This window comes from Ochotona curzoniae, unplaced genomic scaffold (assembly GCF_017591425.1).
Source record: "Ochotona curzoniae isolate NIBS_2020 unplaced genomic scaffold, NIBS_Ocur_1.0 patch216, whole genome shotgun sequence".
Classification (NCBI taxonomy): Eukaryota; Metazoa; Chordata; class Mammalia; order Lagomorpha; family Ochotonidae; genus Ochotona; species Ochotona curzoniae.
In genome coordinates, this window is record NW_024466769.1 from 181402 (window position 1) to 195674 (window position 14273).

At 53.0% G+C, this 14273-nt stretch overlaps 1 protein-coding gene across 3 annotated transcripts; it reads left to right on the top strand.

The window, feature by feature from the left end:
- Positions 1-2206: 2206 nt before the first annotated feature.
- Positions 2207-13603, top strand: LOC121166727 (cyclin-dependent kinase 16-like). Of its 3 annotated transcripts, none has more exons than XM_040995987.1 (16): positions 2207-2218; positions 7785-7992; positions 8630-8763; positions 8863-8988; positions 9078-9134; positions 9233-9347; positions 9965-10059; positions 10158-10220; positions 10458-10581; positions 10780-10900; positions 11008-11105; positions 11190-11295; positions 11378-11420; positions 11562-11652; positions 12411-12488; positions 12572-12842. In XM_040995987.1, the coding sequence occupies exons 1-16, from the start codon at positions 2207-2209 to the stop codon at positions 12607-12609; spliced, it is 1509 nt and encodes a 502-aa protein (XP_040851921.1). In that variant the 3' UTR covers positions 12610-12842. The 3 variants fall into 3 exon arrangements, with proteins under 3 accessions (XP_040851921.1, XP_040851920.1, XP_040851919.1); XM_040995986.1 differs by lacking the exons at positions 2207-2218; positions 12572-12842 and adding exons at positions 2278-2659; positions 12883-13603; XM_040995985.1 differs by lacking the exon at positions 2207-2218 and adding an exon at positions 6623-7554.
- Positions 13604-14273: the final 670 nt, after the last annotated feature.

The window sequence follows — 14273 nt, forward strand, 5'->3', positions numbered from 1 at the left end:
GAAAGCCAGCTTCTGAGTCATCCATGTCCTGGTTGTGTCTCAGTATCTGCCTCCTCATAACCTTTCCCAGGGACAGTGTTCTGTGTTTGTCTACAATTGCAGCACTGGCCAAATAGCCCAGGGCTCAGCAGGCAGTGGCTGGTTACAAGACTGAGCCCTCTGCATCCAGCAGGTGCAGAGCACAAGGTGGCATGAGGTCTCTTGTCTCTTGAACTGTGTATTCCAACCAACATTCAGCGAGAGTTAGATACTAGGCATTGTTAGAGACACCTGAGACACAGCATGGGGAGAAAAAAATCTTGTCCTATCTGTTTATGTAGGCTAAGATCCAGAGTAGGCAATCAACATGGTAAATTGTGCATTAGGAGTGCATCAGTTCAGAGGGCGAAGAAGAGAACCAGGTCTAAGGGACCTGGTCTATCTAATGGCCATACAGGTAGGAACTTTTTTTTAAGATTTATTTTTTATTTTTATTGTAAAGTCAGATATACAGAGAGGAGAAGAGACAAAGATCTGTCTGATGATTCACTCCCTAAGTGACCGCAACGGCCAGTGCCGTGCCGATCCAAAGCCAGGAGCCAGGAACCTCTTCCGGGTCTCCCACGCGGGTGCAGGCTCCCAAGGCTTTGAGCCGTCCTCGACTGCTTTCCCAGGCCACAGGCAGGGAGCTGGAAGGGAAGTGGAGCTGCCAGGACAAGAACCGGTGCCCACATGGGATCCTGGCGCATTCAAGGTGAGGACTTCAGCCGCTGGGCCCACAGGTAGGAACTTTACATGGGGTGTTTAGGGAAGACTTCCTGAAGCAGCAGGTGGCATTGATGTGGGGGAACTGAAAGAGGTGAGGAAACATGGCATGTGGGTATAGGGCAGGGGCATTCCAGGCAAGTGCTGAGGTCTCCGCGTCTGGATTCTGTTTGACTTAGGAAGAGTTAGGAGGAAGTTAGGATGGCTGGAGTGAAAGAAAGGTAGGAGGCAAGTCATACATGCACCTGATAGCACAACCCGTGGGAAGGACTTCGTCAAATGTTTCCATACTATGCAGCTTACTGAAAAGTCTTAGTGGTTAGAGCAAGGCTGTCAGAAAGGGAAGCCCAGAAGAGGCAGGGAGATGACTATTCTGGAGCCTAAGGATTGTCTCAGAAGGCTGCCACCGTGTCAGCTGAAGTTGGGCACGTGGTGGGAGTTTCCTAGCGAGGAGAGGAGAGATGGACTAGGTGCGTCTGGAAGTGCCTGGCACACAGCCGGCGCCCAACAAATAAAAAACCGCAGAGGAGAACCGTGGGGGCAGGGCTGTTGCGGACCAGAAGGGGTAGAAGAGCCGCGCCAGAAAAGTCATCAGCGTCAATGCAAATACTGAGGGGAGGGGCGAAGGAGAGGCCCCGCCCCATTCAAAGTTTCAAGCCTGCGCAGTAACGGAGCCCACCTCTGTAAGGGGGCTGCCTCTTTCCTGTCATTTGAACTTGGACTTTGCTCTGAGAGACCTGTTAAAGAGCTGAGGGAGCGAATAGAGGCGGAACAAAGTCCACTGAACGCTTTTGACTAATCATCTGGGGGACTCTGTGATCGGTAGTGAGAGAAGGGCGTAGAACAAAAAGGACGCCCCCTGCCCTGCCCTGAGGGTGAAAACCAATCAGAAACTTGCAGGCAGTGGGCACTGGGGCCAAAAAGCTCAGTCACGCCCTTCATTCTTGCTCTGCCTCACTACAGGCAGTCAACGCCATTGGGTGAGGGACAGCCTCAAAGGGCGGGGCTGCCAGCGTTCACAGTGGAGAGGGAGCTAGCGGTGGAGGCAGCAGCAGGGCGGGGCTAGCCTGTCCTGCCTAAGGTGCTAGGCAATCATTATCCAGGCCGCCTGTCCTAGAAAAGTCATCTTCTCAGGAACCTTTAAAATTCTAGCCTCCCGGAGCACCTCAAGGGACCAAAACTGACAACCTCATTTGTCTTTCATCTAGCAAAACTCCCCGTTTACCACCATGGGGTGTACCAAATGAGACCGAATAGGGGGAACGAGTGGTGACTGGCACGCCTGGTTACTGGCTGTTGCTGACCTCGGCGCGAGCCGACTTCTGGCAAGATCCGAACCTAGTACTAAGCAATCTCTACACTTGTCCCTCTGGCGCTGGCGCCGTTCCCGGGCTCACGCCACATTCCTCTGTGGGTGCGCGATGGCCGCACCTCCTCCCGCTACAGACGAGCCTTTTGGTACATGCAGTCCGAGGTGAGTCCCCTCCTCTCCGCTTCGCCCTGTGCAGCGCGTGCGTGCGCATGCGTGGAGCGCGGCGCGCGCGGCGGTTGGGCCGTTGCCTGTTCGGCCCTGGGATCCGCGTCTCTGTGAGCAGTCGGCTCTGACCCGGGAGTCGCCGTGAGCACTCGGATTCGAGTCGGTGCCGAGGAGCCCGGGGGCATTGCCCACAGCGGCCAAGCTCATGGCCGGCTGAGCGGGACGCCGCCTCCGCCTCAGCCACCGCCGCCGCCGCCGCCGCCTCCTCCTCCTCAGCCGGCGGCGGCCCGGGCCCAGCAGCCATGGCCGAAGACTACTGGGACGGGCGCCTGCGGCGAACAGGAGGAGAAGGAGGTCGTGCGGCCTGTGGCCAGGCCGCCGCCCCAGGCGCCGCCGCGCCGGCCCCGCGGCTCTGAGGTTTCTCGCGCGCCCCCGCCGGTGAGCGCGTCCCCGAAACGAGACGTGGGGTGGGGGCTGCGCCTCATGGAACCAATGCGACCCCGGGCTGTGCCCAAGGGTTTGGCCTGTAGCGTTGGCAGGGGTTCCCTCCCCTCAACGAATTTCCCAGAATGCACTAAGACAGGGGGTCATCTGGGGCCTCCCTGACCTTGGCCCCGCCCTGGGGCCGCCCTGGCAGCTAGGGATGTGGAGTGCTGTGAGAACTATAGGGGTGGTCTAAGGACCAGAGAGTTTGGAAATGGTGGCAGAGTGGTGAAAGGCTGGAGCTTTGCTAATGGGGACTTGACCTCTGCAGGGGTGCAAGCATGTGCTAAAAATGCCTTAGGGCTGGGTAAGGTCTGAAGCCTGCTGTGTGTTCCTGGAAGAGGGATGCAGGATGGCAAGCGCCCACGGGGTCTCTGATAACAGGGCTAGGGTATCAGGGGACAGTTGTGAGACTTGCTAGTGGAGGCCACATTCGTAGAAAGCTGCAGTGTGTCATGATGAGTAGGAATGGTGGAAGTCCCCAAAAGTGTGCTAGTGGAACTCGGGCACTGATGCCCCCCTTCCGCCAGTCTTCTGTCAGTATGTGGTAATGTTTGCTTCTCCCTGGGGTGTACTCATAAAGGACAGGCCTTGGAGAGACCCAAGTGCAGAGTAGCTGATGGGGGACTGGGTGGTCACAGCTGCGGAGGGTGCGTACCTGTGGTATTGAAAGGTGTGGATAGCATAAGGTACAATCTGTGCTAATGGGGGCAGAGTGGCAGATGGATCTACTGAGTGGGTCATGAAGACCTGACCCTGTACCATCAGATATCAGAATTGTGTGTGTTTCCAGAAGTTCATGGAAGGCTTATCTTTTCATGAACTTTTGCAGGCCCAGGTAGATGTGGGGGTGGGAGCAGTGGAGAAGGAACTGTGTTAGCACTGTGAGGGGCTTAGTGCACTGCGGATCAGGGTCCTTGAGAGTGTCTGTGAAGAGTAGAGAATGCAGGATTTAGCTAAAAAGATGCAAGGAATTAATGAAGTTCTAGTGACTGCTAGTGTCAGTTTAGAGCTTAGAGGCTCTTAAAAAAAAAGACTTACTTGAAAGGCATTTACAGAGGGAGAGATGGAGAGATCTTCCATCTGCTGGTTCATTCTCCAAATGGCTGCAGCGGCCTGGCCAGGTCAGGCTGAAGTCAAGAACTTCTCCCAGGGGTGTCATGTGGAACACCCTCTGCACCTCTCCCAGGCACAGTCACAGGGAGCTGGGTGAGAAACGGAGCAGCCAGAAATTGAACCAGTACCCATGTGGGATATGGGTGTCCCAGGTGGCCGCTTCACCCTGCTGTGTCACAGCTCTGGCCCTTCTTAGAGGCACTTAATATGTTATGTCAGCAGAGGGAGAGCCAGAACAGTATGAGTTCTGGAATGTGTTGTAAGCATCATAACATCTTGAAGACTGTATTTGTGTCCGTGGAGAACTATAATGTGTGGAGGCTCAAGGGATTGCTGATACGAGATAGAGCTTTGGAGGGGCCCCTAGTGTGTAAAAATGAGGAGCAGGGTTATGAAGGGACCCAAGTGTGAACCAACAGGGGTTAATGAGTATGAATGAGCAGAGGCAAAAATAGAGGATGGGACTGTGTGGTGGTCTGGATGTGCTAAAGCAGATTAGAGCCCGGGAGAGCTAAAGAATGTGCTAATGAAGGTCAAGGTTGAAAGAAGAACTTTGTGCACTAATCAGGGTCAAGCTGTTACAGAATGGTATGTTTGTGCGTCCCTGAGGAATAGGGCTGAGTAACTACAGAGCAGCACTGTGTGAGGCCCAGCATGTGATAATAGGGGTCAAGGTAAAGGTTCTGCCTGTGATAGGGTCCTGGGAGGAACGGAATGTGTGGCAGTGACTAGGGCTAACCGGACACAACCAGCTCATTTCGTGCTAATGGGATGCAGAGCAGTCTGAAGGCGCAGTGAGTACTCCTGCAGGTCAGTTGTGGAGCACCCCAGGTGTGATGATATTAAGGAGCAGAATCATGTGGGAGGAGCGCTTTGTTCATTGGGGGGCATCAGCGGGCAGGCCAGAAAAGTACCCAACCATGCTGTGGCAAGCAGTTCTTGGAAGGGGCTTAGAGTATGCTACCGTAGAGCTTTGCATGCCTACGGGAACAGGAAGTAAGCTGGAAGCTCATGGATGCTACAAGCAGTTAGGGTATGGCGAGGCCTTTTGGAGGGTCTGCTGTGTGCCGACGAGGTCAGGACAGAAGGAGAGAAGTGTGCAGTGAGAAGTGCAGGTGGTGGAGTGTGTTCTCAATGGTCTGTGCGGTGAGAGGTGGTGAGAAGGGACCAAGAAAGACATGTAGCCTTTTTGGGGGGGTTGAAATTGTATGTCTGCTTTCTTTCTCCCTTCTTATTCTGAAATACAAAAAACTCAGACAACTGAAAAGAAAATATCTGAAAGCTTTTGTTTAGGTTATCTCTGTGCCTCGAAGCTGTCCAGGGTGCACGCCCCTTATTGGGAGTGTTGCTTGGTAGATATTGTGTATCCCAGTCATCCTAAAATCCACCCCCCCCCAACTGAACTTTGCAACACGTTTAGCAAACCTTGGCGTTTCTGCTTGGAATCCTTGGTCCTAGCTCTCTCCCCGTGGTCCTCTCAGCCCTACTCAGTTTCCCCAGCCCTTCTTCCAGTCCCTACCACACAGGGAAAAGCAGCAGGGTTGCTGGGTGCTCCTCTGCCTTAGGCCCAGAATTGGTTTGTTATCTTGGACTCTGTGTAGATGGGCCCCCTCCTCACCCTCCGGGTAAGTCCTTCTGTGCCTTGAGGCAGAAGGGAGGGTGTTGAATTCAACCAGGCTGGAGAAGTGGTGGGAACTGTTTAGCTAAGCACCTGGTTTCAGGGTAACAGCTGACCCGTTTCTCTGCTCAAATCCAGTCCCAGCTACCTCCTATCTAGCTCTACTTCCCTTGGACCAGGGCCATCTTAAGTCCTACTGTGAGTGCAGATGGTTCCTGGGCCAGGTCTTTCCCCCTCCTTGCTGGCCCAGTGCCTCAGAGGAAGTAGCAGAGAGCCAGCCCAAGCCCTGGGGGTGGCCCTAAGTCCTTTCGCAACCCATTTAGGTCATCTTCCCATGGATGGCTGAGGTTTTGTACCACCCTTGTTTGGCCTTGTTCAGGAGTAGTAGACATGACCTCAGCAGAGATGGCCCCTGGGCCCTCAGCTGCCTGCTTGAACCATTTCTGCCAGGCACGCTTTGGAGCCTCTGCTGCGTCAGTCACTATTCTAGGTCCTCAGGACATAACTGTGACCTAAACACAAAGACATCTCGATCCTGGCAGAGCTGGCCATCTAGTCGTACCAGTGAAGAGACAAGCAGTTAAGAATAAAGAAACCCACCAGGAAATGTACTGCTTCTAAGGAGAAAGTCAGTTCTGAGGAGATACTTGGTAGGATAAGCAAACTCAAGGTGGTTGAGAATTTTTTTTTTAATATTTATTTTGTACCACTGTAGTGGCTCAACAGGTTAATCCTCTGCCTGCTAGCACTGGCATCCCATAAGGGCGCTGGTTCCAGTCTTGGCCATTCCACTTTCCATCCAGCTCCCTGCTTGTGACCTGGAAAAACAGTAGAGGAAGGCCCAAAGTCTTGGGACCCTGCACCGGTGTGGGAGACCCCGAAGAAGCTCCTGGCTCCTGGCTTTGGATTGGCTCAACTTCAGCTGTGGTGGCCATTTGGGAAGTTAATCAGTAGATAGAATTTATCTCTTTCTCTCCTTTTAAATCTGCCTTTCAAATAAAAACACTTTTTTAAAGATTTATTTCATTTTTATTTGAAAGGCAGATTTACAGAAAAGGAGGAAGAGAGAGAGAAAAGAGAGATCCTCCATTTGCTGGCTAAATCCCCAAATGGCTGCAACAGTTGGAGCTGGGCCAGTCCGAAGTCAGGAACCGAGAGCATTCTCTCAATCTCCCATGTGGGTTTAGGAGCCCAAGGGCTTAGACCATCTTTTGCTACTTCCACAGGCACGTTGGTAAGGAAGGGGATTGGAAGTGGAGCAGCTGGGACTCGAACCGGCGCCCACATGGAATGCCAGCACCACAAACAAAGGTACAACCTACTTTGTCATGGTGCTGGCCCCAAGATGGTGGAGATTGTACATAGTTATTCATGGAAACTGTGTAAGAAACTTGTGATTAGATCAATACATCTGAAAGGTTCAGGAGTGAATTATTTTAAAATCTGAGGGAAAGTTTTCCAGGTACCAGGAACAGCCAGTGCAGTGGCCCTGAAATGAGACTACTGGGTTTGGTTACAGAACAATCAGAAATGGTCAGGGAGTAGTGAGGTAGCAGGACAAGTGGTCACATTGAGGACTGAGCCATTTGCTTTGAGTGATAAGGGGACTCTAGTACAGTTTATATGGTTTATGAAAATCTGGATTGGGTCTACAGGTGCCTACTAGGCCAAACATTTCTAACGGCCCTGAGGACAGCTGGGCTACATTGAAATGGAAGTGGGTAGTCTAAGTCCAGTGGTTGGATCTGAGTAAATGCCTCCCTGCTCCCCCTACATGGGCAGACAGTGGTTGGGCCCATTAGGCTTCATTGACAGTGGTTGCTGGGGGAGCCAGGAGGTCCTTCTGGCCACAAGAGAGCAGTCTGCCTTGGCAGCTGGGGTGATGTGGGGCTGGTGCCAGCGGAATATGGTGCTTTATGGGCCTGCCCAGGGCCATGGGTCCATGGTTCTTGGCCAGCCCCATTTACCAGCCAGACCTGAGTCCACTACTGCCGCTGCACCCGACAATACCAACTGTGGAGCCCCCTGCTCTGACAATGAGGCTGCCACCCCAGATAACATCAGTCAATCTGGTGGGCCCCTGCCTTCAGCTAGCCACCCAAGTCTAAGTACTCAGGTGAGCCCTTCAGGAGCAGGGACCAGGACTTGCCTGTGGGATGATGGGCACTGACAAGGGTCCCTGGCCATACCGGTTTCCCAGGACTGCTGAGTGGTGCCATGGGTCTTTGGTGGTTGGGTGGTCACTGACTTAAGTTCATGTTGGTGTTCCCCAATAGGTTTTTGTGGGTTCAGGGGCCTCCCAGTGGGCAAGCAAATACTAATGGAGAAGCCTTGCACCCTGCTCAGGTCGCCATGGATCGGATGAAGAAGATCAAACGGCAGCTGTCAATGACACTCCGAGGGGGCCGAGGCATAGACAAGACCAATGGTGCCCCAGAACAGATAGGCCTAGATGAAAGTGGTGGTGGTGGTGGCAGTGACCTTGGGGAGGCCCCCACACGTACTGCCCCTGGAGAACCTCGCTCTGGACGGGGCCCACTCAGCTCTGCACCAGGTGTGTCTGCAAACTAGCCCTTGTCTCCTGCACCCCAGGCTGGTTACCAGCAGCTGCCTTCCAGCCCAGTTCCTCTTAATCTTGTATCATTCCTGCTTTCTTCCCTTTCCCTGACCTCCCCTTGAGCTGTCCTTTCTATTTCTCTTCCCATTCTCTCTCAGCATTCTGTCTGTCCATCTATGTTCCTGTCCTTGGCTTTGTGCCAGGCCCCAAGGGAGGAAGTCTGTGGCCTGTTGCAGCTGCGCTAGGGGCTTAGTCTGTTATTCTGCACCCTGAGCGGCCTCCTCAGGCCTCCTAGCACCTCCCTATGCAGGGCACTTGCCTTCCAGAGAGTTTGACCACCTCTGCTACTACCTGCCCACTAGCCCTGGGCTGGCTGCATTTTCAACTCACCCTAGAATGGGGCATTGCACTGTGTGACTCTTGTCCCTCTGCCTGTGCCATTCCCCATTCAGTGTGTCCTGGACCTACTGAAGATCCCTTTGGCCCTGCCACTTTCTTCCTGAGGGACTGCAGGCTGCACCAGGGACCATGTGTGCTCACATATGATGAGAGAAAGTATTGCATGGGAGAGGGCATTCCTGGACATCCTGATTCCTCACCCTCTCTGGTGTACCCCCCCCTTCCAATCCACCAGAGATCGTGCATGAGGACTTGAAGATGGGGTCTGATGGGGAAAGTGACCAGGCTTCAGCCACGTCCTCGGATGAGGTGCAGTCTCCAGTGCGTGTGCGCTTGCGCAACCACCCTCCACGCAAGATCTCCACAGAGGTGCTTAGCTCACTGTCCAGGTGATGGGGGAACTGGAAAAGAGGAATGGAAGTAGGAAAGTGGAGACCATGGTCCCTTTCTCTCCCATCTTGCTTTCAGGATATCAACAAGCGCCTATCGCTACCAGCCGATATCCGGCTGCCTGAGGGCTACCTTGAGAAACTGACCCTCAATAGCCCCATCTTTGACAAGCCCCTCAGCCGCCGTCTCCGCCGTGTCAGTCTGGTGAGCGCCTTCTGTTCCTGATCTCTTCCCTTCTGTTCTTCCTGTCCCCTCCCCTGAGCCTGCTTTAGTCTGCCTACTTTATCCCACAGTCCGAGATTGGCTTTGGGAAATTGGAGACCTACATCAAGCTGGACAAGCTGGGTGAGGTGAGAGACAGCCAGGAGATCCTTGGAGAGGATGAGGGTCAGCAGGAGCTCCCAATATCCTCACCACGCTTTTCCTGGTACACTTGTTCGTACCCCAGGGTACCTATGCCACCGTCTACAAAGGCAAAAGCAAACTCACGGACAACCTTGTGGCACTGAAGGAGATCAGGCTGGAACATGAAGAGGGAGCACCCTGCACGGCCATCCGGGAAGGTTTGGAGTTCTGGGCCACCTGCCCCAGGCTTCCCAGGCTCTCATGATACATCTTCCTTATTCCATGACGTAAACAGAGATGGAGTTCTGGGACTTCCCCTTCCAACACACAGGCCTTTATGAGAATGCCCATCAACCATATAGCTGAGTAATAATCAGGGTCCCCAGGAATCCATTTGTGCTTGCAGGAAAGGTGAATGAATTGCAAACCAGGGTGCTGGCTTTGGTTCTAACAGCACCCTCGATACTCCTCACCAATTCACTTGCTCCAAAAGTTGATAGTCACAGTGTCACATGAAATGAATTTGCATTGCAAATTGAGTATGCAAACTCAGTTTCACACAGTGCTGCAGGCCTATGTACTGAACACTAGAGCAGGACCCCTTCCCAGAAACCAAAAATTGGTTGTGAAAATCCCTGAACCTTATTTCCCATCTGGAACGTGAAGACACATGTTTCTGCCTTAGGGTGGGTCAATTGATGGCTGAGAGCCATTACCCTGGAGTGCTCAGGAAAAGAAGGAAAGCCTGGGCTCATCCTCTGTGTCCAGTCCTTGTCCTCACCTCTCCTGGGGGTGGGCCCCTGACTCCTCCATCCCACTCCTCTGCTCTCTGCAGTGTCCCTGCTCAAGGATCTCAAACATGCCAATATCGTCACACTTCATGACATCATCCACACGGATAAGTCCCTCACGCTTGTCTTTGAGTATCTGGTAAGGTTGGGTGGCAGTGGGACTTGCAGGGGAGTAGAGAGACAGCTAAGAGTGACAGAATGTGACCCTTGTTCCTGTCCTACCTTTTATGTCCTCAGGACAAGGACCTGAAGCAGTACCTGGATGACTGTGGGAACATCATCAACATGCACAACGTGAAAGTGGGTGTGGGGCTAGAAGCAGGGGCACCAGGGCCCCCCCATTGCACCCCACAAATCTTCAAGAAATGGACTTTCCCCATTTGGCTTTTTTTAATTGTTGTTATTGGGAGCCCTTGGAGGGTACTTGGGACCCTATCCCTTTTTGTGTGACAAAGTTCTGGGATGGGAGCGATGCTTGCTGGGGGTCAGGCTGGTAGATAACTCTTTGACCTTTGCCTGCTATTGCTGGGTCCTCAGCTGTTCCTGTTCCAGCTGCTCCGTGGCCTGGCCTACTGCCACCGGCAGAAGGTGCTACACCGAGACCTCAAGCCTCAGAATCTGCTCATCAATGAGAGGGGAGAGCTCAAGCTAGCTGACTTCGGTACTGCCAGCCTCTTGCTTCTTCCCTTTGATTCCTAGCCTTACTCTGTTAGCCTCTTCATTCCCCATGACTGCCTAGTCTCATTTCTCTTGAGCCTCACCATACTTTGCCTAAGCTGCCCTTGTTCCCAACTATACTCTTCCCCAGAGTTTGCCAGCAACCTTCTCATTTCGGATGCCGCTTCTCTCTGCCTCCTAGGCCTGGCCCGAGCCAAGTCAATTCCCACAAAGACCTACTCAAATGAAGTTGTCACACTGTGGTACCGGCCCCCTGACATCCTGCTCGGGTCTACAGACTACTCTACTCAGATTGACATGTGGTGAGGACAGGTGGAAGTGTGGCTGGGGCCATGCATTGGAGGAGTTGTCTTGGTCACAACAGCCACCCAGCTTATTACCTCTCCCATTCACTGTCTTCCACGCTCAGGGGTGTGGGCTGCATCTTCTATGAAATGGCCACAGGCCGGCCCCTCTTTCCGGGCTCCACAGTAGAGGAACAGCTGCACTTCATCTTTCGCATCTTGGGTGAGGAGACATGAACCCTAGGAGTTGTGAGGGCATTCAGGAAGGACCTGCAAGATGTTTTGGGTGACACTTTTTCCCTGCCAGGAACCCCAACTGAGGAGACATGGCCAGGCATCCTGTCCAATGAGGAATTCAAGACATACAACTACCCCAAGTACCGTGCTGAGGCCCTTTTGAGCCATGCACCCCGGTGAGGCTGGTGGCTGGCTGGGTGGGTGCTGGGGCCAGAATACTCAGTCAGTATAAAGCAGGTCCCCTTGTCCTTGTTGCAGACTTGACAGTGATGGGGCTGACCTCCTCAACAAGCTGCTGCAGGTGAGACAACCTTCCTGGGCCAGACATGGTGGGTAGGAGATTCCTGAGGTGAGAAATTGGACTCCCAAGGTCAGGATCTGAGGCCAGCAGGAAGAGGGGCCTGCTGGTTGAAAATGCTAATATTTCCCCTCTGCAATTCAGTTTGAGGGTCGAAATCGGATCTCCGCAGATGATGCCATGAAACATCCATTATTCCTCAGTCTAGGGGAGCGGATCCACAAACTTCCTGACAGTGAGTAGCATCGGGATGGACTAGCTGGTGCAGGGACCATGGGGTATAGGGCTGCTAGGGACAGTTAGGTGCACTGTGTAGGGTTCTGTCTGCCACTTCTATGGGAAGGGCAGACTCACTCTGGGTGACAGGTTGTGTTTATGATGAGCATACCATTCCTTGATTTTCAGTTTTTTTCCTCTCATGAAAGTTTTCAAATGATACATGCAGATAGATTGAACATCCTGAAGCAGACATGTCCTTTGTGAAGTAGACTTGAGGCTCCTTCAGAAAGCTCATGTATGAGCTTGTTGTTACCTTAACTGAAATACCTAAGAGGAGTTTCGTGAGAAGGCAGAGGTTTATTTTAGCTTACATTTTCGAGATTTCACGGCTCAAAATCTGGCACCTCCAATAATCTGGCCTAATTAAGGGAGTGTGAGTACACGGTCACAGGATAATCAAGAAACAGAAAACTGGATGAACTCAGCTTAAATAACCCACCATCTCACATTAGGCAGGCCTCCAGTAACCTAAATACTTCCCAGCATGCCCACCTCTCAGACACCATAGTAAGATCAAGTCTCTACCTTTAATCCATCAACCCTCAGCAAAAGACACTTTGCAGTTGAAGCACAGGCATGAGTTTGGGGAGCTAAATCCTACTCAATCCATAATGGAAAAAAAGAAACAAAGTTTGCCATAAGTGAGGCTGCAGGGGTGCTGGTTCTAGATGGTGCTTGGCTCATCCACCATTTCTGTGTCTCCTTCACCCATAGCTACTTCCATATTTGCACTAAAGGAGATCCAGCTACAAAAAGAAGCCAATCTTCGGTCTTCGTCAATGCCTGACTCGGGTAGGTATGATGCCCTCTCTTCCCTGTCTTACCTATCTACCTGCTTGCCTACCAACAGCCATCCGCTCTGCTTCCCCCTGCAGGCAGGCCAGCTTTCCACGTGGTGGACACCGAGTTCTAAGCCGATTCTAAGCCACAGACTGAGGCCCCAGCAGGCAGCAGCTGGAGGGATGCCACACCCCTCACAGGGCAGCCCCCAACCGCATCCTCCCTGCTTGCTGCCTGCCCTACCTGCCTGAGCCATGCCTACCTGCCCACTTGTCCCTTGCTGCCTGTGCGAACATCCGACCATTGGCCTGTCAATCCACCCATTGGCCTGTCTCCTGGGTGCTAACAAAGCTCTCATCACTCCTATGCCTGGTCTGTCTGTCTGTCTTTTTCTTTGTCTTGGTAGTTACCGGCGGACAGCATGGCCGTGCCAGCCTCCCACACTGAGGCCAGGCCTCTCTCTCCTCGTCGTACCCTCCCCCAGGACCACTACCCCACGGCCAGCCAGGGGTCCGGAACTAGCCCAGGCTGGGGATCTCGATTCAGACAAGATGGTGGCAATGCCTTGGGTCTGAGTGTCCCCTGCCTGCTTTCCTGCTACCACACCTGCCTCATGTTATGTGGGCCTTTTTTTGGTTTGTTTCATTCATTGTTATTTTTTTTTTTATTATTTTAAATGAGGTTTTCATTTTTTTAAATGCAATATCTCTGTATACAGACTGGCTGGGCCCCACCCCCTGTGTGTGGCCCTCCCACAGTATTTTGTGCAATGAAGCCCCGCTCCCAGCCTCTCAGGCAGGGACATAGCCCCTATTCACAACCCTGACCTTCATCAGACCCTGGGATTGGCTATAGGAAAGCATGCCTCGGCAAAACGCCTTCCTACCCCTGCCTGCCATCCCCAGCTGCAGGGGGATGGGGAGTACTGGAGACTCTGCAAGATGGACAAGGTGGAGGGACCCACTCTTCTCCAGTCCTGTAGCTGGGGCCTCCTTCCTTCTCAGGGTCTCCCCCACCCAGCCCTTCTTCCCCCTTCCCACTTGGTGCTGTTGAGTAGGGGCCCTGCCAGGAACTGACCAACTCAGCAAGGAGCCATAATGTATGTATGTGCACAAGCAGGGACAGAGGGGGCATGTAGAAGTGTGTGCCCACTTGGTGCCCCATAACTCCTGATTGGGGGTGAGGCAGGGCAGGGACAGTCTTTGGGGTCAGTCCCCTTGGGTGGTTACCTCCCTTTGTTCCACCCTAAGCCCTGGGGCCCTCAAATGGGGTGGGGGGTCGGGGGTGGGAGCCCTCCTCATGGGGTTTGGGGGGTTGGGTTCCTGAATGCACCATAATCGCTGTATGAACTATTAAAAAGTCTAAAGTGTAAAGCCTGACTGCAAGTCTTGTGGGGGTGGGGGCAAAGCTGAAGTGATTGAGGAGACCTTGGAGGACTTCACATTGGCACTCAGTGGATAGGAGTGCACTGGAATTGGGCCGGGGATATGACATGGCTGAAAAAGGCATCTGATGACTGCACATGTATTGGCACACAGAGCCGAGGCAGACAGGGCATGCTAGAGGAGCTGACAGGCAGAACGGGAGGTGAACCCAGAAACATGGGGCAGCTTGGGAGACATTGGAAGGCTGATGGAAGCAGGGGTTGGGGGATGTGATCAAGAGGTCCACTGTGGTCACATGTCCAACTGGGCACTGGAGAGGGAATATATGAGAGTAGGTTCTGGATACCTGAGTCGATTGAGCGGTCAGTCCTTTAATACATAGGACTAGATTGATAGAGCTGGAAGGTTTTTT

Excerpts from the sequence above, each read along its gene's own strand:
- LOC121166727 (XM_040995985.1), top strand. The coding sequence starts at position 7,192 with ATGCCTCCCTGCTCCCCCTACATGGGCAGACAGTGGTTGGGCCCATTA. Across the intron at positions 10,221-10,457 it reads TCAACATGCACAACGTGAAA|CTGTTCCTGTTCCAGCTGCT; the intron begins GTGGGTGTGGGG and ends CTGGGTCCTCAG. Across the intron at positions 11,421-11,561 it reads TCCTCAACAAGCTGCTGCAG|TTTGAGGGTCGAAATCGGAT; the intron begins GTGAGACAACCT and ends TCTGCAATTCAG.